A 23,731-nucleotide genomic window follows, 5' to 3' on the forward strand; every position below is an offset into this window, starting at 1 on the left:
CATATATACATACACATTGTATATACGCACACATACACATACATATATACATACACATATATATATACGGTATCGAGCACTATTCTCCGGATAATCCAATCAAGACATATATATGTATATATATATATATATATATATATATATATACACACACATACATATACATATATAAATACATATACATATATATATATATATAGACATATATATATACACATACACACACATATATATACATACACACATATATATATGTACATATATATACATACACATATATATATACATATATATACACACATATATATACATACACACACACACACATATATATACTGTATATACTTACACACACACACACACACACACACATATATATACATACACATATATATATAAATACACATATATACATACACACATATATACATACACACATATATATACACACACATATATATATATACACACACATATATACATATATACACACACATACATATACATATATACACACATATATATACATACACATATATATATAATACATACATACATACCTATATACACATACATATATAATACATACATACATATATACACATACATATATAATACATACATATACATATATAATACATACATACATATATATACACATACATATACATATATAATACATACATATATATACACATAAATGTATATATATATATACACATATACATACACTTACATATATACATACTCATATACATATACATACATACAGATATACATATACATACATACATTTTATATATATATATATATATATATATATATATATACATATATATATATATATATATATATATATATATATATATATATATATATATATATATATATATATATATATATATATATATATATATATATAAAAACACATATCTTTGGCAGGTTAGTCACAGATGACCATGCTAATTTACGCTCTTGTGTCAGACACTTATTTCGATTTGATGTTAAAAAAATTATTATTTTTTTAAATTTTGTAATGGTACTTTAATTATTATTAGTTTTTTTTAAAATAGTTTTGTCATCCTGTTTTAGTCAATTATTTGTAATATCTTTTCAGTTTTAATGAATGTTGTGCTTGTACAATGTACTTATTTAATTATAATTTTCACATTTTAACTTGATGTTTTGTTGATACGGTACATTGAGGTTTGTTGACAATGCCTAGCATGCTGTACAATCCAATTCTTGAGTGACAGTCCCGGTTGCACTTTGCACAAACATGAGTAGAGACTTCATCCCGCTCCTGCTGTGCAATGGTATTTGCAGAACGTTTCCTCCTGTCTCTCTTCTCCTCTGCGAGCTGGCCTCTCCTCGAATCAGCCTCTGCAATACCCCGTCCAACCGCTTGACGCCAGACATTTCGGTTCTCCGCCTGTGCCTCCCAGCTGTCTAGAGGAATATTACACGCCTTCAGATCTCTCTTGCATGCGTCCTTGAACCGGAGGGAGGGACGACCAACACGTCTGGAACCAGCAGCTAGTTGTCCATACATAATGTCCTTGGGAAGCCATCTGTCCTCCATCCGCCGAACATGTCCCAGTCATCGAAGACGGAGCTGGCTAAGAAGAGAGTTCATACTATGGATATTAGCCCGCTGAAGAATGACACTTTGTGGAATATAGTCCTGCCAACTAATACCAAGGATACGTTTGATACACCACATGTGAAAATCGTTAAGTCGACGCTCTTGTCTCATGTAAGTAGTCCAGATCTCGCTTCGGTAGAGTAAAGTGCTGAGAACGCAGGCCTGACAAACTCGGATCTTTGTATGTTGAGTAAGAGCGTTGTTTTCCCGTACTCGTTTTGCTAGTTTAGTCATGATGGTATTTGCCTTTCCAAGCCTCCTGTCAAGTTCAACATCAAGCGAGAGTTTATTGCTAATTGTCAAGCCTAGGTATATAAAATTATCTACTACCTCTAAAGTGACTCCATTCATCTTGATAACAGGATTTGCAGCACCTTGAACACTAACATTGGTTTTCTGCAGGCTAACTGTAAGTCCAAACTGTTCACAATCATTCGCAAAACAGTCACGTAGACGTTGTAAGGCTTCTTTGGTGTTGGTAACAAGAGCAGCATCGTCTCCAAAAAGCATCTCTCGGATTAACACTAACCTCCTTTTGGTCTTCAAACGTAATCTTGCCAGATTGAACAATTTGCCGTCAGACCGTGTGTGTAGATAGACACCCTCAATGGATGTGTCAAAAGCGTAGTACAGGAGTACAGACCTCCTCCGCCCTGGCCGTTTGCTGGTTTGTTCAGCTCATCCGCCCATTGGTGCAGTGTAAACACCAAATCTACGGGTATTACATACCCAGGTTTGCAGTCAGAGTTGTCCTTCTCCTAGGAAGACGTCTGGCCAAGGATGTTGAGCTCTTCCTACCCTGCTAGATGGCTGAAGGGCGAGCGCCCTTTGGCCTTTGGCGAATCTTGTTTTTGCTTCCACCAGGGTGTCTAGCCACCCACCTCAACAGCCCCAGTTGGGGACTGATGGGAGTGCCAGTTGAGTCGCCGGCAGCCCGACTCTCAAACAGGTTGTACTGGATTACAGGTTACCAGTAGCAAATCCAACCGACCTGACCTTACAATATACAAACACACATATATATATATATATACTTATACACGCATTGCTGGCAGTAAGTCGGACACGTTTCCAGTGAGGGTTGGACTCCGCCAAGGCTGTCCTTTGTCACCCATTCTGTTCATAACTTTTATGGACAGAATTTCTAGGCGCAGCCAAGGCGTTGAGGGGTTCCGGTTTGGTGGCCACGGGATTAGGTCTCTGCTTTTTGCAGATGATGTAGTCCTGATGGCTTCATCTGGCCGGGATCTTCAGCTCTCACTGGATCGGTTCGCAGCCGAGTGTGAAGCGACCGGAATGAGAATCAGCACCTCCAAATCCGAGTCCATGGTTCTCGCCCGGAAAAGGGTGGAGTGCCATCTCCGGGTTGGGGAGGAGACCCTGCCCCAAGTGGAGGAGTTCAAGTACCTAGGAGTCTTGTTCACGAGTGGGGGAAGAGTGGATCGTGAGATCGACAGGCGGATCGGTGCGGCGTCTTCAGTAATGCGGACGTTGTACCAATCCGTTGTGGTGAAGAAGGAGCTGAGCCGGAAGGCAAAGCTCTCAATTTACCGGTCGATCTACGTTCCCATCCTCACCTATGGTCATGAGCTTTGGGTCATGACCGAAAGGATAAGATCACGGGTACAAGCGGCCGAAATGAGTGTCCTCCGCCGGGTGGCGGGGCTCTCCCTTAGAGATAGGGTGAGAAGCTCTGCCATCCGGGAGGAGCTCAACGTAAAGCCGCTGCTCCTCCACATCGAGAGGAGCCAGATGAAGTGGTTCGGGCATCTGGTCAGGATGCCACCCGAACGCCTCCCTAGGGATGTGTTTAGGGCACGTCCAGCTGGTAGGAAGCCACGGGGAAGACCCAGGACACGTTGGGAAGACTATGTCTCCCGGCTGGCCTGGGAACGCCTCGGGATCCCCCGGGAAGAGCTAGACGAAGTGGCTGGAGATAGGGAAGTCTGGGCTTCCCTGCTTAGGCTGCTGCCCCCGCGACCCGACCTCGGATAAGCGGAAGATGATGGATGGATGGATGGCATACACATATATATATACATATACATACACATACATATATATATACATACACATATATATATACATATACATACACATACATATATACAGGTATATATATACATATATACATACATATAAATATATATATACACACATATATACATACATATATATATATATATATATATATATATACATACACATATATATATATACATATATATATATATATATATATATATATACATATATATATATATATATATATATATACAGGTGCTGGTCATATTATGAGAATATCATGAAAAAGTTGATTTATTTCATTAATTCCATTTAGAAAGTCAAACTTGTAGAATGTCTACATTCATTCCAAACAGACTGATACATTTCAAGTGTTTTTTGCCAGAAAGGAGATGATTATAGCTGACAACCAATGAAAACCCTAAATTCAACATCTCAGAAAATTAGAATATGGTGAAAAGGTCAGATATTGAAGACACCTGGTGCCATACTCTAATTAGCTAACTAACTCAAAACACCTGGAAAAGCCTTTAAATGGTCTCTCGTTTTGATTCTGTATGACACACAATCATGGGGAAGACTGCTGACTTGACAACTGTCCAAAAGATGACCATTGATACTTTAAAGAAGGAGGGCAAGACACAAAAGGTCATTGCCAAAGAGGTTGGATGTTCCCAGAGCTTTGTCCAAGCACAATAATAGAGAGGCGAAGGGAAGACAAAGATGTGGTAGAAAAAAGTGTACATAAGGGGGATAGCCGCGCCCTGGAGATGGTTGTCAAACAAAACCGATTCAAAAATGTGGGGGAGATCCACAAAGAGTGGACTGCAGCTGGAGTCAGTGCTTCAAGAACCACCACGCACCGACGTATGTAAGATATGGGCTTCAGCTGTCGCATTCCTTGTGTAAAGCTACTCTTGAATAAGAGACAACACCAAAAGAGTCTCGCCTGGGCTCAAGACAAAAAAGACTGTACTGCTGCTGAGTGGGCCAAAGTTATGTTTTCAGATCAAAGTAAACTTTGTATCTCCTTTGAAAATCAAGGTCCCAGAGTCCGGAGGAAGACAGGAGAGGCACAGATTCCACGTTGCCTGAAGTCCAGTGTCAAATTTCCACAATGGGTAATGGTCTGGGGTGCCATGTCATCTGCTGGTGTTGGTCCACTGTGTTTCCTGAGGTCTAGGGTCAATGCAGCAGTCTACCAGGAAGTTTTAGAACACTTTATGCTGCCTGCCGCGGACCAATTTTATGGAGGTGAAGATTTCATTTTCCAACATGACTTGGCACCTGCACACAGTGCCAAATCTACCAGTACTTGGATTAAGGAGTATGGTATCCCTGTTCTTGATTGGCCTGCAAACTCACCTGACCTTAACCCCATAGAAAAGCTATGGGGTATTGTGAAGCGGAAGATGTGAGATGCCACACCCAACAATGCTGAAGAGCTGAAGGCCACTATTAAAGCAAGCTGGGCTCTCATAACACCTGAGGAGTGCAACAGACTGGTGGACTCCATGCCACGCCGTATTGCTGCAGCAATTCAGGCAAAAGGAGCTGCAACTAAGTATTGATTGCCGTACATGCTGAAACTTTCCATCTTCATACTTTTCAGTTGGACCACATTTCTAAAAAATATTTTTTGGTACTAGTCATAACTAATATTCGAATTTTCTGAGATACTGATTTTCAGTAATTGTCAGTATTAATCATCAAAATTTGAAGAAAAAAACATTTCAAATATATCACTATGTGTGTAATGAATTGATATAATATGTAAGTTTCACCTTCTCAATATAATTACTGAAATAAATAAACTTTTCATGATATTCTAATAATATGAACAGGGTTTTTATATATATATATATATATATATGTGTGTATATATATATATATATATATATATATATATATATATATATATACAGTAGGGCAAACAAGTATTTAGTCAGCCACCGATTGTCATCATTTTTAGTGGGAGAACTTGCACAGAGGTCTGTAATATCCATCATAGGTACACTTCAACTGTGAGAGACAGAATGTGAAAAAAAAATCCAGGAATTTACATTGTAGGGATTTTAAAGAATTTATTTGTAAATGATGGTGGAAAATAAGTATTTGGTCAACCATTCAAAGCTCTCACTGATGGAAGGAGGTTTTGGCTCAAAATCTCACGATACATGGCCCCATTCATTCTTTCCTTAACACGGATCAATCGTCCTGTCCCCTTAGCAGAAAAACAGCCCCAAAGCATGATGTTTCCACCCCCATGCTTCACAGTAGGTATGGTGTTCTTGGGATGCAACTTAGTATTCTTCTTCCTCCAAACACGAGGAGTTGAGTTTATACCAAAATGGATACATGGATGATACAGCAGAGGATTGGGAGAATGTCATGTGGTCAGATGAAACCAAAATAGAACTTTTTGGTATAAACTCAACTCGTCGTGACCACCATGACCTTGAACTCCCTTCCCTCTGTTGCTAGATATCTGGAGATGTATGTTGTAATATGTATATGTGCTTTGCTATGGAGGTTTTTTTCCAGTCTAGATTGTATTTTTTTACTCATCCTTCCCCAGCGTTGACCTTTTTCCCATCTTTTACGGGGGGCCTTATGACGACCCATCAGCGTTCTTCTTCTGTAGCCCTGTACACTGTTTGTTTGTCTCATCTTGAACAGGTTTGTGCTGAAAACAAAGTTTTGTTGTACTTGTTGCAATGACAATAAAGACCTACCTACCTACATACCTTATCTCAATTGTTAGTTTTTCCTTTATTACCTGTTGTGTTATTTATTTTTCCCCATATTTGTTCCCACAACCGCACCTTAAGTTGGAGTCTTTAATCTCGTTATACGCAAATATATTGACAATAAAGTCTATTCTATTCTATTCTATTCTATTCGGACTAAATACTTTTTTGCCCCACTGTATATATGCATAAATAAATAAATAAATATATATATATATATATATATGTATATATATATATATATATATATATACATATATATGTATATATATATATATATATATATACACACACATAATGTATGTATATACATGTATGTAAATACACATTATATATATACATACATAAATACTGTATACATATACATCTATATATATATTTACACACATATATACATATGTTTATTGACATGTAATCAATGTATACGCATATGTGGGCATATGTATATACGCACATATATTCCCAGTATATAAATATACACATACATATGTCTATATACATATGCACACATATGCGGTCCTCTCCAAGGTTTCTTATAGTCATTGTCACCGACGTCCCACTGGGGTGAGTTTTTCCTTGCTCTTATGTGGGCTCTGTACCGCGGATGTCGTTGTGGCTTGTGCAGCCCTTTGAGACACTTGTGATTTAGGGCTATATAAATAAACATTGATTGATTGATTTTTTTCGATGTTTTTTTAATCTTTTTTGTGAAATGATGAATTCATATAGAATTGAGATGAATAAAAATCACTATTGAGATGTGATTTGATTTTTGTGCACCTCTATTGGTTTTGTTTAACAAAAAAAAAAGGATGTTTGTTTTGTTTTTGTTTTTTTTACAAATAGTGTTAACAAAATGTCCCATCAAATGTGGCCAAAATATGAATTTATTTCAATAATCATATAACCTGCTATTATTCAGAGTGTAAAATAGAGTTTAGCTGATTCATGCGTGTTGTAGGATAATCATTAATAGGGAATATAAATCATGATAATACATGTTCTGCCCTTATTTTCCAAAGTGCATTTGGTAGGTGCTTTTATTTTGACATGCACTGTGACAATGTGTGCAATGCACCTTTGGTTACATGCAGGCTTTTATTTTGACATGCACTGTGACAATGTGTGCAATGCACCTTTGGTTACATGCAAACTTTTATTTTGACATGCACTGTGGCAATGTGTGCAATGCACCTTTGGTTACATGCAGCCTTTTATTTTGACATGCACTGTGACAATGTGTGCAATGCACCTTTGAGTACAAACCCCGTTTCCATATGAGTTGGGAAATTGTGTTAGATGTAAATATAAACAAAATATAATGATTTGTAAATCCTTTTCAACCCATATTCAATTAAATGCACTACAAAGAGATGATATTTGATGTTCAAACTCAAAAACTTTATTTTATTTTTTTTGGGAAATAATAATTAACTTCGAATTTCATGGCTGCAACACGTGCCAAAGTAGTTGGGAAAGGGCATGTTCACCACTGTGTTACATCACCTTTTCTTTTAACAACACTCAATAAACATTTGGGAACTGAGGAAACTAATTGTTGAAGCTTTGAAAGTGGAATTCTTTCCCATTCTTGTTTTATGTAGAGCTTCAGTCCTTCAACAGTCCGGGGTCTCCGCTGTCGTATTTTACGCTTCATAATGCGCCACACATTTTCCATGGGAGACAGGTCTGGACTGCAGGCAGGCCAGGAAAGTACCCGCACTCTTTCTATGAAGCCACGCTGTTGTAACACGTGCTGAATGTGGCTTGGCATTTTCTTGCTGAAATAAGCAGGGGCGTCCATGAAAAAGACGGCGCTTCGATGGCAGCATATGTTGTTCCAAAACCTGTATGGACCTTTCAGCATTAATGGTGCCTTCACAGATGTGTAAGTTACCCATGCCTTGGGCACTAATACACCCCCATACCATCACACATGCTGGCTTTTGAACTTTGCGTCGATAACAGTCTGGATGGTTCGCTTCCCCATTGGTCCGGACCAATGGGGAAGCGAACATTTAAAATTGTTTTTGGAAATATTCAACATCGTGTCATCCGGATGACACGATGTTGAATATTTCCAAAAACAATTTGAAATGTGGACTCGTCAGACCACAGAACTCGGGCCCAGAGAAGCCGGTGGCATTTCTGGATGTTGTTGATAAATGGCTTTCGCTTTGCATAGTAGAGCTTTAACTTGCACTTACAGATGTAGCGACGAACTGTATTTAGTGACAGTGGTTTTATGAAGTGTTCCTGAGCCCATGTGGTGATATCCTTTAGAGATTGATGTTGGTTTTTGATACAGTGCCATCTGACGGATGGAAGGTCACGGTCATTCAATGTGGGTTTCCGGCCATGCTGCTTACGTGGAGTGATTTTTCCAGATTCTCTGAACCTTTTGATGATATTATGGAGCGTAGATGTTGAAATCCCTAAATTTCTTGCAATTGCACTTTGAGAAAGGTTGTTCTTAAAATGTTGGGCTATTTGCTCACGCAGTTGTGGTCAAAGGGGTGTACCTCGCCCCATCCTTTCTTGTGAAAGACTGAGCATTTTTTGGGAAGCTGTTTTTATAGCCAATCATGGCACCCACCTGTTCCCAATTAGCCTGCACACCTGTGGGATGTTCATAATAAGTGTTTGATGAGCATTCCTCAACTTTTTCAATATTTATTGCCACCCTTCCCAACTTCTTTGTCACGTCTTGCTGGCATCAAATTCTAAAGTTAATGACTATTTGCAAAAAAAAACAATTTTTTTTTATCAGTTTGAACATCAAATATGCGTGGTGGGTCTCTCCCTTAGAGATAGGGTGAGAAGCTCTGCCATCCGGGAGGAACTCAAAGTAAAGCCGCTGCTCCTCCACATGGAGAGGAGCCAGATGAGGTGGTTCGGGCATCTGGTCAGGATGCCACCCGAACGCCTCCCTAGGGAGGTGTTTAGGGCACGTCCGACCGGTAGGAGGCCACGGGGAAGACCCAGGACACGTTGGGGAACATCCCCGAGAAGAGCGGGACGAAGTGGCTGGGGAGAGGAGAGTCTGGGCTTCCCTGCTTAGGCTGCTGCCCCCGTGACCTGACCTAGGATAAGCGGAAGAACATGGATGGATGTTTAACAAACAAATATGAACGGAAATCTACAAGTGCCATTGGTGTTCATTATTGTTAATACCAAAATGTCAGCAGAAACAAAATATTTATGTTGTCGAATGAAAAGTAATTGTTTTAAAGGCCTACTGAAATGAGATTTTCCTATTTAAAAGGGGATAACAGGTCCATTCTATGTGTCATACTTCATCATTTCGCCATATTGCCATATTTTTGCTGACGCTAAAGTTCGCAACTTTTGGTCGCTAATAAAAAAGCCTTGCCTGTACCGTAAGTAGCAGACGATGTGCGCGTGACGTCATGGGTTGTGGAGCTCCTCACATTTGAACATTGTTTACAATCATGGCCACCAGCAGCGAGAGCGATTCGAACCGAGAAAGCGACGATTTCCCCATTAATTTGAACGAGGATGAAAGATTTGTGGATGAGAAAAGTGAGTGTGAAGGACTAGGAAAACAAAACAAAACAAAAAAAAATTAGACGGCAGAGCGATTCAGATGTTATTAGACAAATTTACTAGGATAATTCTGGAAAATCCCTTATCTGCTTATTGTGTTACTAGTGTTTTAGTGAGATTATATGGTTGTACCTGTACAACCTGAAAGTCGGAGGGGTGTGGCCATGGGTGTGGTGACCGCCAGTGTCTCCAAGGGAAGCCACGTTTCTCGACGAGGCGAAGGCAGTTGATGCTTCCTCCATGGTGGAAGCATCTGACGGTAGGTGGTGGCCAGTGGGAGGAGGCAAGAGAGTCCGCAGCTGCCTCTTTGACAGCTGCAGGAGGAACGGCGCAAGCTTTCCCCTCATGTCTACGGTAAGAGCCGACTTATTACCAACATTTTCTCACCAAAACCTGCCGGTTGACATGTGGTAGGGAACCATGTTCGCTTGACCGCTCTGTTCCATAGTAAAGCTTCACCGTCATCTTTCGGGAATGTAAACAAGGAAAAACCGGCTGTGTTTGTGTTGCTAAAGGCGGCCGCACTACACCGCTTCCCACCTACATCTTTCTTCTTTGACGTCTCCATTATTAATTGAACAAATTGCAAAAGATTCAGCAACACAGATGTCCATAATACTGTGGAATTATGCGATGTAAAGAGACGACTTATAGCTTTGAACGGCGCTGGACAAAAATGTCCTCTACAATGTGTGACGTTTTAGCATGATACTTCCGCGCGAAATTTAAAATAGCAATTTAGTAAACTAAAGCGGCCGTATTGTCATGTGTTGCCATGTTAATATTTCATCATTGATATATAAACTATCAGACTGCGTGGTCGCTAGTAGTGGCTTTCAGTAGGCCTTTAAAGGAGACCTAAAAAAAATTCAAGCATTATTTTTGCTACAAAGGCTAATTTATTTAATATAACTGGCTTGTATCGACTCTTATGAGTTCTTTTGGCCAGTGAGCGTTTAGCTTTTTTTTTTTTTTAAATATGAAAATCTTAAATGTTGTGTAAAAGGTGAGCACTTTTCTAAACCTTGTTGTGAATTTCCAGCATTTATCGGGGGAGGCCAGCATTTATCGGGGGGAGGCCGCTAAAGGGGCTGGGCTGACGACCAGAGCCGCCACACCTGCCGCCTCCATCACATCACAGCCGAGAAGCCGAGCAGCCGAGCACCGCGGAGCTTCCACACGCCACGCCGATGGACGCCGAGCTTCCGTTTCCTTGTGACCGCTGATCAGCTCTTTTGTTTCGGCAGAGAGAGACGAAGAAGCGGGGCGGGGGGAGGAGTCCATGCCGCCTCGCCGCCACTCCGACAGGAGAAATGGAGCACGTCCAACCTTCTTGTCTCGCCCACACGACGACCAACCTGCCCCGTCTTCTTCTTCTTCTTCAAATGAAACCTTCAGCCGGACCAAAGTGATCAGGTCAGCTTTCGTCATTTCAAAACACAAACAGTGTTTTCACCTTAGTCCGTTTTTTTTTTTAATTGTGTCAATTTCTGATGCGTCCGCTGGGGTCTTACGTCATCACGGTTGTCTCCAAATGCAGTAAGACGACATGTTTTGGACATTTTTCACAGAGCAGGGCCTCGTCGAAGACATACGCAAGAAACACCAGTAGGCCTGAGGGGATGTAAATCACATTTATACATGGACACACATTTATACATGGACACACATTTATACATGGACACATTTATACATGGACACACATTTATACATGGACACACATTTATACATGGACACACATTTATACATGGACACACATTCATACATGGACACACATTTATACATGGACACACATTCATACATGGACACACATTTATACATGGACACACATTTATACATGGACACACATTTATACATGGACACACATTTATACATGGACACACATTTATACATGGACACATTTATACATGGACACACATTTATACATGGACACACATTTATACATGGACACACATTTATACATGGACACACATTCATACATGGACACATTTATACATGGACACATTCATACATGGACACACATTCATACATGGACACACATTCATACATGGACACACATTTATACATGGACACACATTCATACATGGACACACATTTATACATGGACACACATTTATACATGGACACACATTCATACATGGACACACATTTATACATGGACACACATTCATACATGGACACACATTTATACATGGACACACATTTATACATGGACACACATTTATACATGGACACACATTTATACATGGACACACATTCATACATGGACACACATTCATACATGGACACACATTCATACATGGACACACATTCATACATGGACACACATTTATACATGGACACACATTTATACATGGACACACATTTATACATGGACACACATTTATACATGGACACACATTTATACATGGACACACATTTATACATGGACACACATTCATACATGGACACATTTATACATGGACACACATTTATACATGGACACACATTCATACATGGACACACATTCATACATGGACACATTTATACATGGACACACATTTATACATGGACACACATTTATACATGGACACACATTCATACATGGACACACATTCATACATGGACACATTTATACATGGACACATTTATACATGGACACACATTTATACATGGACACACATTTATACATGGACACACATTTATACATGGACACACATTTATACATGGACACACATTCATACATGGACACACATTCATACATGGACACACATTCATACATGGACACACATTCATACATGGACACACATTCATACATGGACACACATTCATACATGGACACACATTCATACATGGACACACATTCATACATGGACACACATTCATACATGGACACACATTCATACATGGACACACATTCATACATGGACACACATTCATACATGGACACACATTCATACATGGACACACATTTATACATGGACACACATTTATACATGGACACACATTTATACATGGACACACATTCATACATGGACACACATTCATACATGGACACACATTCATACATGGACACACATTCATACATGGACACACATTCATACATGGACACACATTTATACATGGACACACATTTATACATGGACACACATTTATACATGGACACACATTTATACATGGACACACATTTATACATGGACACACATTTATACATGGACACACATTCATACATGGACACATTTATACATGGACACACATTTATACATGGACACACATTCATACATGGACACACATTCATACATGGACACATTTATACATGGACACACATTTATACATGGACACACATTTATACATGGACACACATTCATACATGGACACACATTCATACATGGACACATTTATACATGGACACATTTATACATGGACACATTTATACATGGACACACATTTATACATGGACACACATTTATACATGGACACACATTTATACATGGACACACATTTATACATGGACACACATTCATACATGGACACACATTCATACATGGACACACATTCATACATGGACACACATTCATACATGGACACACATTCATACATGGACACACATTCATACATGGACACACATTCATACATGGACACACATTCATACATGGACACACATTCATACATGGACACACATTCATACATGGACACACATTCATACATGGACACACATTCATACATGGACACACATTCATACATGGACACACACACATATATACATGGACACACATTCATACATGGACACACATTCATACATGGACACACATTTATACATGGACACACATTCATACATGGACACACATTTATACATGGACACACATTTATACATGGACACACATTTATACATGGACACACATTTATACATGGACACACATTTATACATGGACACACATTTATACATGGACACACATTCATACATGGACACACATTTATACATGGACACACATTTATACATGGACACACATTCATACATGGACACACACACATTTATACATGGACACATTTATACATGGACACACATTTATACATGGACACACATTTATACATGGACACATTTATACATGGACACACATTCATACATGGACACACATTCATACATGGACACACATTCATACATGGACACACATTCATACATGGACACACATTCATACATGGACACACATTTATACATGGACACACACACATTTATACATGGACACACATTCATACATGGACACACATTCATACATGGACACACATTCATACATGGACACACATTCATACATGGACACACATTTATACATGGACACATTTATACATGGACACACATTTATACATGGACACACATTTATACTTGGACACACATTTATACATGGACACATTTATACATGGACACATTTATACATGGACACACATTTATACATGGACACACATTTATACATGGACACATTTATACATGGACACACATTCATACATGGACACACATTCATACATGGACACACATTCATACATGGACACACATTCATACATGGACACACATTCATACATGGACACATTTATACATGGACACACATTCATACATGGACACACATTCATACATGGACACACATTCATACATGGACACACATTCATACATGGACACACATTCATACATGGACACACATTCATACATGGACACACATTTATACATGGACACACATTTATACATGGACACACATTTATACATGGACACACATTTATACATGGACACACATTTATACGTGGACACACATTCATACGTGGACACACATTCATACGTGGACACACATTCATACGTGGACACACATTCATACGTGGACACACATTTATACATGGACACATTTATACATGGACATACATTTATACATGGACACACATTCATACATGGACACACATTCATACATGGACACACATTCATACATGGACACACATTCATACATGGACACACATTCATACATGGACACACATTCATACATGGACACACATTTATACATGGACACACATTCATACATGGACACACATTCATACATGGACACACATTCATACATGGACACACATTTATACATGGACACACATTTATACATGGACACACATTCATACATGGACACACATTCATACATGGACACATTCAAACATGGACACACATTTATACATGGACACACATTTATACATGGACACACATTTATACATGGACACACATTTATACATGGACACACATTTATACATGGACACACATTTATACATGGACACACATTCATACATGGACACACATTCATACATGGACACACATTCATACATGGACACACATTTATACATGGACACACATTTATACATGGACACATTCATACATGGACACATTCATACATGGACACACATTCATACATGGACACACATTCATACATGGACACACATTTATACATGGACACACATTTATACATGGACACACATTTATACATGGACACACATTTATACTTGGACACACATTTATACTTGGACACACATTTATACATTGACACACATTTATACATTGACACACATTTATACATTGACACACATTTATACATTGACACACATTTATACATTGACACACATTTATACATGGACACACATTTATACATGGACACACATTTATACATGGACACACATTTATACATGGACACACATTTATACATGGACACACATTCATACATGGACACACATTCATACATGGACACACATTTATACATGGACACACATTTATACATGGACACACATTTATACATGGACACACATTCATACATGGACACATTTATACATGGACACACATTTATACATGGACACACATTCATACATGGACACACATTCATACATGGACACACATTCATACATGGACACACATTTATACGTGGACACACATTCATACGTGGACACACATTCACATACATTTATACATGGACACATTTATACATGGACATACATTTATACATGGACACATTTATACATGGACACACATTTATACGTGGACACACATTCATACGTGGACACACATTCACATACATTTATACATGGACACATTTATACATGGACATACATTTATACATGGACACATTTATACATGGACACACATTCATACATGGACACACATTCATACATGGACACATTTACACATGGACACACATTTATACATGGACACATTTATACATGGACACACATTTATACATGGACACACATTTATACATGGACACACATTTATACATGGACACACATTCATACATGGACACACATTCATACATGGACACACATTCATACGTGGACACACATGGACATACATTTATACATGGACACATTTATACATGGACACACATTCATACATGGACACACATTCATACATGGACACACATTCATACATGGACACACATTCATACATGGACACATTTATACATGGACACACATTTATACATGGACACACATTTATACATGGACACACATTTATACATGGACACACATTTATACATGGACACACATTCATACATGGACACACATTCATACATGGACACACATTCATACATGGACACACATTCATACATGGACACACATTCATACATGGACACACATTTATACATGGACACACATTCATACATGGACACACATTTATACATGGACACACATTTATACATGGACACACATTTATACATGGACACACATTCATACATGGACACATTTATACATGGACACACATTCATACATGGACACACATTCATACATGGACACACATTCATACATGGACACACATGGACACACATTTATACATGGACACACATTTATACATGGACACACATGGACACACATTCATACATGGACACACATTTATACATGGACACACACACATTTATACATGGACACACACATTCATACATGGACACACACATTTATACATGGACACACACATTTATACATGGACACACACATTTATACATGGACACACACATTTATACATGGACACACACATTTATACATGGACACAAATTCATACATGGACACACACAAATTCATACATGGACACACACACATTTATACATGGACACACATTCATACATGGAACACCTCCCCCAGCTGCTTGACGACAAACATGCTAAAGTGTCTCCACTGCTTCTTGCTAAACATCATTGTCCACATTTCTCTCACTGACTACTAGACGAGTGTTTTTTCAACCACTGTGCTACGGCACACGTTACAGCCGGGGTAGGGAACCTATGGCTCTAGAGCAGGGTTGTCAAACTCATTTAAATTGGGGGCCACATGGAGAAAAATCTACTTCTAAAAATAGAACAAGCACATTCTAAAAATGTACAAATCCTAACATTGTTGGGTTTTCTTTTACACTTACATGTTGCGGTTATTAGTATTCTATCTTGATTTGTTGGTATTGATACTTTCTGAATAAATTATGTAATAATGTTTATCAGTCAACTCATTGGTGTTAAAGGCCGACTGAAATGAGATTTTCTTATTTAAACGGGGATAGCAGGTCCATTCTATGTGTCATACTTCATCATTTGGCGATATTGCCATATTTTTGCTGAAAGGATTTAGTAGAGAACATCCACAATAAAGTTCGCAACTTTTGGTGGCTAATAAAAAAGCCCTGCCTGTACCGGAAATAGCAGACAATGTGCGCGTGACGTCACTGGTTGTCACATCCTCACATTGTTTACAATCAGGGCCATCAGCAGCTAGAGCGATTCGGACCGAGAAAGCGACAATTTCCCCATTAATTTGAGCGAGGATGAAAGATTCTTGGATGAGGATAGTGAGAGTGAAGGACTAGGAAAAAAAAGGCGAGGGCAGTGGGAGTAATTCAGATGTTATTAGACACATTTACTAGGATACTTCTGGAAAATCCCTTATCTGCTTATTGTGTTACTAGTGTTTTAGTGAGATTATATGGTACCTGAAAGTCGGAGGGGTGTGGCCATGGGTGTGGTGACCGCCAGTGTCTCTGAGGGAAGCCACGCAGCTGCAGGAGGACGCAAGCTGCCCTCATTACTACGGTAAGAGCCAACTTATTACCACAATTTTTTCACCGAAACTTGCCGGTTGACATGTGGTCGGGATCCATGTTCGCTTGATCGCTCTGTTCCATAGTAAAGCTTCACCTTTGGGAATTTTAAACAAGGAAACACCGGCTGTGTTTGTGTTGCTAAAGGCAGCTGCAATACACCGCTTCCCACCTACATCTTTCTACTTTGACTTCTCCATTATTAATTGAACAAATTGCGAAAGATTCAGCAACACAGATGTCCAGAATACTGTGTAATTATGCGATTAAAGCAGACTACTTATAGCTTGAATCGGGCTGGAAAAAAATGTCCGCTACCACCGGTGACGTCAAACTCACGCGTCATCATACCGCAATGTTTTCAACGGGACACTTGGCGGGGAATTTAAAATAGCAATTTAGTAAACTAAAGCGGCCGTATTGGCATGTGTTGCAATGTTAATATTTCATCATTGATATATAAACTATCAGACTGCGTGGTGGCTAGTAGTGGCTTTCAGTAGGCCTTTAATACAAAAAGTAATGAATAATTCTGTTGGTAATCACAGTGTTAAAAATAACGTTCAAAATATAAAACATTGTCGTGCATTTTAATCCGTCCATCCGTTTTCTTCCACTCCTGTTCAAGAAGTAACATTAATAGTAAGGAGAGATGTCCGATAATGGCTTTTTTGACGCTGTCCGATATTCCGATATTGTCCAACTCTTAAATATCGATTCCGATGTCAACCGATAAGGATATACAGTCGTGGAATCAACACATTATGTCTAATTTTGTTGTGATGCCCCGCTGGATGCATTAAACAATGTAACAAGGTTTTCCAAAATAAATCAACTCAAGTTATGAAAAAAAATGCCAACATGGCACTGCCATTTTTATTATGGAAATCACAAAGTGCATAATTTTTTTTAACATGCCTCAAAAGAGCAGCTTGGAATTTGGGACATTCTCTCCCTGAGAGAGCATGAAGAGGTTGAGGTGGGGGGGGCGGTCGGGTGTATATTGTAGTGTCCTGGAAGAGTTAGTGCTGCAAAGGGTTCTGGGTATTTGTTCTGTTGTGTTTATGTTTGGAGACGGCGTGACGAAGTTGGGGGAGTGGCCGTGCCAGCAATCTGAGGGTTACTGGTTCAATTCCCACCTTCTACCATCCTAGTCACGTCCGTTGTGTCCTTGAGCACGACACTTTACCCCTGCTCCTGATGAGTCCTGGTTAGTGCCTTGCATGGCAACTCTCGCCATCAATGTGTGAATGTGTGTGTGAATGGGTGAATGTGGAAATACTGTCAAAGCGCTTTGGGCTCCTTTAAAAAGGGGTAGAAAAGCGTTATACAAGTACAACCATTTACCATTTTATTTACCATTTATGTTGTGTTACGGTGCGGATGTTCTCCCGAAATGTGTTTGTCATTCTTGTTTGGTGTGGGTTCACAGTGTGGTGCATATAACAGTGTTAAAGTTGTTTATGCGTCCACCCTCAGAGTGACCTGTATGGCTGTTGACCAAGTATGCATTGCATTCACTTGTGTGTGTGAAAAGCCGTAGGTGTCACTTTTGTCAAGGGTTTTATTTGTGTTATTTCTTGTTCTGCTATGTTTTGGGAGTCGTTTATCGGTTTATTAGCATGATTAGCATGAATTAGTTGACACGTTTTCACATTTTCCCTCAATTTTGGTGCGGATCTTAAATAAGTTTCAGGGTTTTTGTTAATTATGCAACCTTTTTAGTAATTCAGGCCTCCGCCATATTTATAATTTCACAAATTTGTTATTGTCTATTTTTCCATAAATGCAAGACATAATGAAGAATGAAGTTGGTGCTCCTCCAAATTGTTATCGTATTTTGAGATGTGCTGAGTCATTTTAGTTTCCCGTCTTGCGCAAAACCACATTTAAAGCTGCCCTTGTAGACCTTTATTTATTTTGAGTCATTATGTCAGGACAAAAGCTTGACCCGCCATGTTTTCCTTCTCTTGTTTCAGCAAACAAATGCTTCAACCAACATCCAGCAGACGGAGTGTGCCAAACTTTGAATAACACAATCACACACAGACACACACACACACACACACACACACACACACACACACACACACACAACATGGCTGTGGAGAATTCCGTCCTGTCACCTCGCCCAGACTCGCTGTCGCTACCTGTGGAGGACAAGCCAGAAGCTGCAGAAGTCTCTTCCTCCGCTGGGGTCTTCAATGAATCTGAGGAACTGGGCCATGTGGTCACCACTGAGGCGCCGCCCTCCCCTCCCGTCTTGGCTAAGGTCAACAGGTCGTTCCAATCCAAGATGGCCGAGCGGGAGGCCCAAGCCAATCAAACCAGAAAGAAAACCCAGGGGGCGGAGAAGGAGAGGGGGCGATTTGGGTGGGGTGAGTGATCGTCACCTGAATGTCCACCAACTTTGAGTAAATAAATACTAATCATGGATGTAAGGACCAAAATGAACATGGTTATCATAATTAACATAGTAAAATCTGCTCAAAAAGTACTTATAGACACACTAAAATCTTTAGATGTTTTACAATAACTAAAATAAATATGCCCACTGTTAGAAAACCTTCCATTTTGCATGTTAGTGTTTCTGATGCTTCACTGATGGGCGTCATGGCATCCTACTCTCTTCAGCGATCCTCAAACGCACCGTAAAAACCCCTCTGTGTCATATTTTTCCCAGTATGTATCGATCACCCTGTGCTAAGACTTGGAGGTTCAACGTGAACAATTAAATAGCTTAGTTGCTGAAAATAAAATCAAAAAGTAAACATCTCTTGTTTTCATATTAGTATTTAAGGTAATGAGCCAGCGCCAGTCAGTCTGTTTTTTGATAACTTTAATTTTTAAAACACTAATACTAACTGTCGAGAGTTTCATCATTAATATACAGAGTTGGGTTAGTTACTGAAAACCAGTAACTAGTTACAGTTACTAGTTACTTTATTTCAAAAGTAACTCAGCTACTAACTCAGTTACCTACACCCAAAAGTAATGTGTTACTGTGAAAAGTGACTATTTAGTTACCGTATTTTTCGGATTATAAGTCGCTCCGGAGTATACGTGTCACACGCTGAAAATGCATAATAAAGAAGGAAAAAAACATATATACGTCGCACTGGAGTATAAGTCGCATTTTTGGGGGAATTTATTTGATAAAATCCAACAGCAAGAATAGACATTTGAAAGGCAATTTAAAATAAATAAAGAATAGTGAAGAACAGGCTGAATAAGTGTAGGTTATATGAGGCATAAATAAGCAACTGCTATGTTAAGCTAACATATTATGGTAAGAGTCATTCAAATAACTATAACATATAGAACATGCTATACCTTTACCAAACTATCTCTCACTCCTAATCCATAAATCCCATGAAATTTTCTTCCGGGATGTTGCTTCTAAACAACTCTGCCAACTCAAAAGGTATGTGCTGCTTCCTCTTGTCCTTTTCTGCTGCATATTTCACTACGTCCAGCTTGTAATCTGCACTACATGATCTCCTTTTCAACGCCATTTTGTGTTCAGCCCTTCTCACTTTTTATAAGTTACCGCCAACGATGAAATGATCCATTTTAATAACTACAGCAGTAGCATATAGCAGTTAGCATCCCATGACCCACAATGCACTTCTGCCATATACTTTGTATAGTTGAAGACTTACAACAATTAGACAACTTCACTGCACATCATAATGGTAGCTACACTAAAGATCTTTAAAAAATTATTTGAGAATGTCTGGCTGGCCGGATTGAAAAGCTCAACAAGCTGCATGTGTCCCCCGGGCCTTACTTTTCCCAGGTCTGATTTGGAGTGATGTGATAATCAAACACTCTAGAAGTCTAGAATGAAAGAGTATATAAGAGAATTGACAGAGTGTGTGTACCTTCAGTGCTGAATGATGAGCAGAGGCAGAGTTTGGAGTGTTTTCTTTAGCTCTCTTTCCATTTTTATGTACTCACTGTCCACTTTGTCCAGGTACGTGGAAAATGTTTCCCGTGCCATTTGCCGTTTGACGCCGGTATCATGCTAATTAGCTGCCTGAAATCGGGTGACTCCACTGTAGAAATAGCCTGCATGTCTTCTAGCACATACGCTGCAATGGCTCTCTCAATGTTGTCCTGGCTAGCAGTCCCTCCGTTAAAATCCTTACGTGGAGGTGAAGTGGCACCAGAGTCTGTGTCTCTCTTTACGAGCTTCGTCGAAGCATGTTGCTTTTGTAGCTGTTTCAGCATATTTGAATTGCTGTTTTGGGCAGTTTATGGCATCTTTGATCCAAGACACAACTTACATTTATCCAAAATCTTCTTTTCTTCGTGCTCGACAAAAGCAACGTAGTGGGAATATCTCCATGTTAAGAAACACAGCTTCGGCTCCACAATGATGTCTTGTTAGTAAACACATATACATTCACACACACACACACACACACACACACACACGGGTAACTGACTTACTGAATATAAAAAAGAACGCGTTTGACTACTATCCATTCATCCATTTTATACCGCTTATTCCCTTTGGGGTTGTTTTGGGGAGCTACAGCCCAGCTACAATTGGGCGAAAGGCGGTGTACACCCTGGACAAGTCGCCACCTCATCGCAGGGCCCGTTTGACCCAAATCCCCCACACGACACCTCTGCTCCAAACAGTCTAATTTCCTCCAACCTCCAAAGACAATGCTACGAACTATGGGAGACCGGGCTTTCTGCTCCGCTGCTCCCAGTCTTTGGAACGGTCTCCTTGACCACCTGAGGGCACCTCAGGCTGTGGATGCTTTTAAAAAAGGCTTAAAAACCCATCTTTTAAAAAAAGCCTTTTTATAGATATGCATGCTGGTTCTAGCTATTGGGCTGTTTCTAGTTTTATATTGTATTTATTTTTATTATCTTTGTATTCTTTTTATTATTATTACTATTTTTTTACACTATGGCACTTTGAGGTTGTTTGCTCAATGTAAAGTGCTTTTTTTACAAACAAAATCTATCATTATTATTATTATTATTACTAGTTACCGCCAAAAATTACGGTGTTACAGTAACGCGTTACTTTGTGGCATTAATACCAATTACTGTTACATCCCTAATGCTTATATACATAACACAATATAGCAATTTAGGAAATAATGGCGGTTTTTTAATCAATCTATTCTGCTTTAAAAGCTGTACACTGACTTCTCTTAAGTAAATCCAAAGTCATTTTTTATAGGGTTGCACCATTACAAGACATACAGTACCACAATATTTGCTACAAATGTGTCTGAACGGACATGTCCTCAGGTTCTTCTAACCCAAAAGTGTGTTTCCTTTTCTCGCCGCACCAGCTCGCACTCGTCGCAAGAGGCAGCGCTACGTGGAGAAGAATGGCCGCTGCAACGTGCAGCACGGCAACATGCGCGAGACCTACCGCTACCTGACGGACATCTTCACCACGCTGGTGGATCTCAACTGGCGATGCTCGCTCTTCGTTTTTGTCATGGCCTACGCCGTCACGTGGCTCTTTTTTGGCGCCATCTGGTACCTGATAGCGTACTGCAGGTAAGATGAAAATTCAGATCAAATTTCCTTCCTGTTAAAAGACAGAAGATGTGTCTTATTGAAAACAGGAGAGCACTGTGAAATGTTAGAATATGTTTTTTTCCTTAAGATGAACTAATTTACGCACATTGAGAGGGAAAAAGATATCAA

At 39.3% G+C, this 23,731-nt stretch overlaps 1 protein-coding gene across 2 annotated transcripts in view; it reads left to right on the top strand.

Moving 5' to 3' along the window:
* Window positions 1–11,072: 11,072 nt before the first annotated feature.
* Window positions 11,073–23,731, top strand: part of kcnj9 (potassium inwardly rectifying channel subfamily J member 9) — a 35,430-nt gene continuing 22,771 nt past the window's right edge. The window contains exons 1-4 of one of the 2 annotated variants that reach the window (XM_061919566.1): window positions 11,073–11,403; window positions 17,915–18,038; window positions 20,026–20,424; window positions 23,368–23,581. In XM_061919566.1, the coding sequence (XP_061775550.1) occupies window positions 20,145–20,424; window positions 23,368–23,581 (494 nt within the window). In that variant the 5' untranslated portion in view covers window positions 11,073–11,403; window positions 17,915–18,038; window positions 20,026–20,144. The remainder of the gene's footprint in view (window positions 11,404–17,914; window positions 18,039–20,025; window positions 20,425–23,367; window positions 23,582–23,731) is intronic. The other variant, XM_061919565.1, reaches the window with a different exon arrangement.

The sequence above is a fragment of the Nerophis ophidion genome, linkage group LG14 (genome assembly GCF_033978795.1).
Source record: "Nerophis ophidion isolate RoL-2023_Sa linkage group LG14, RoL_Noph_v1.0, whole genome shotgun sequence".
In the NCBI taxonomy this organism is placed as follows: domain Eukaryota; kingdom Metazoa; phylum Chordata; class Actinopteri; order Syngnathiformes; family Syngnathidae; genus Nerophis; species Nerophis ophidion.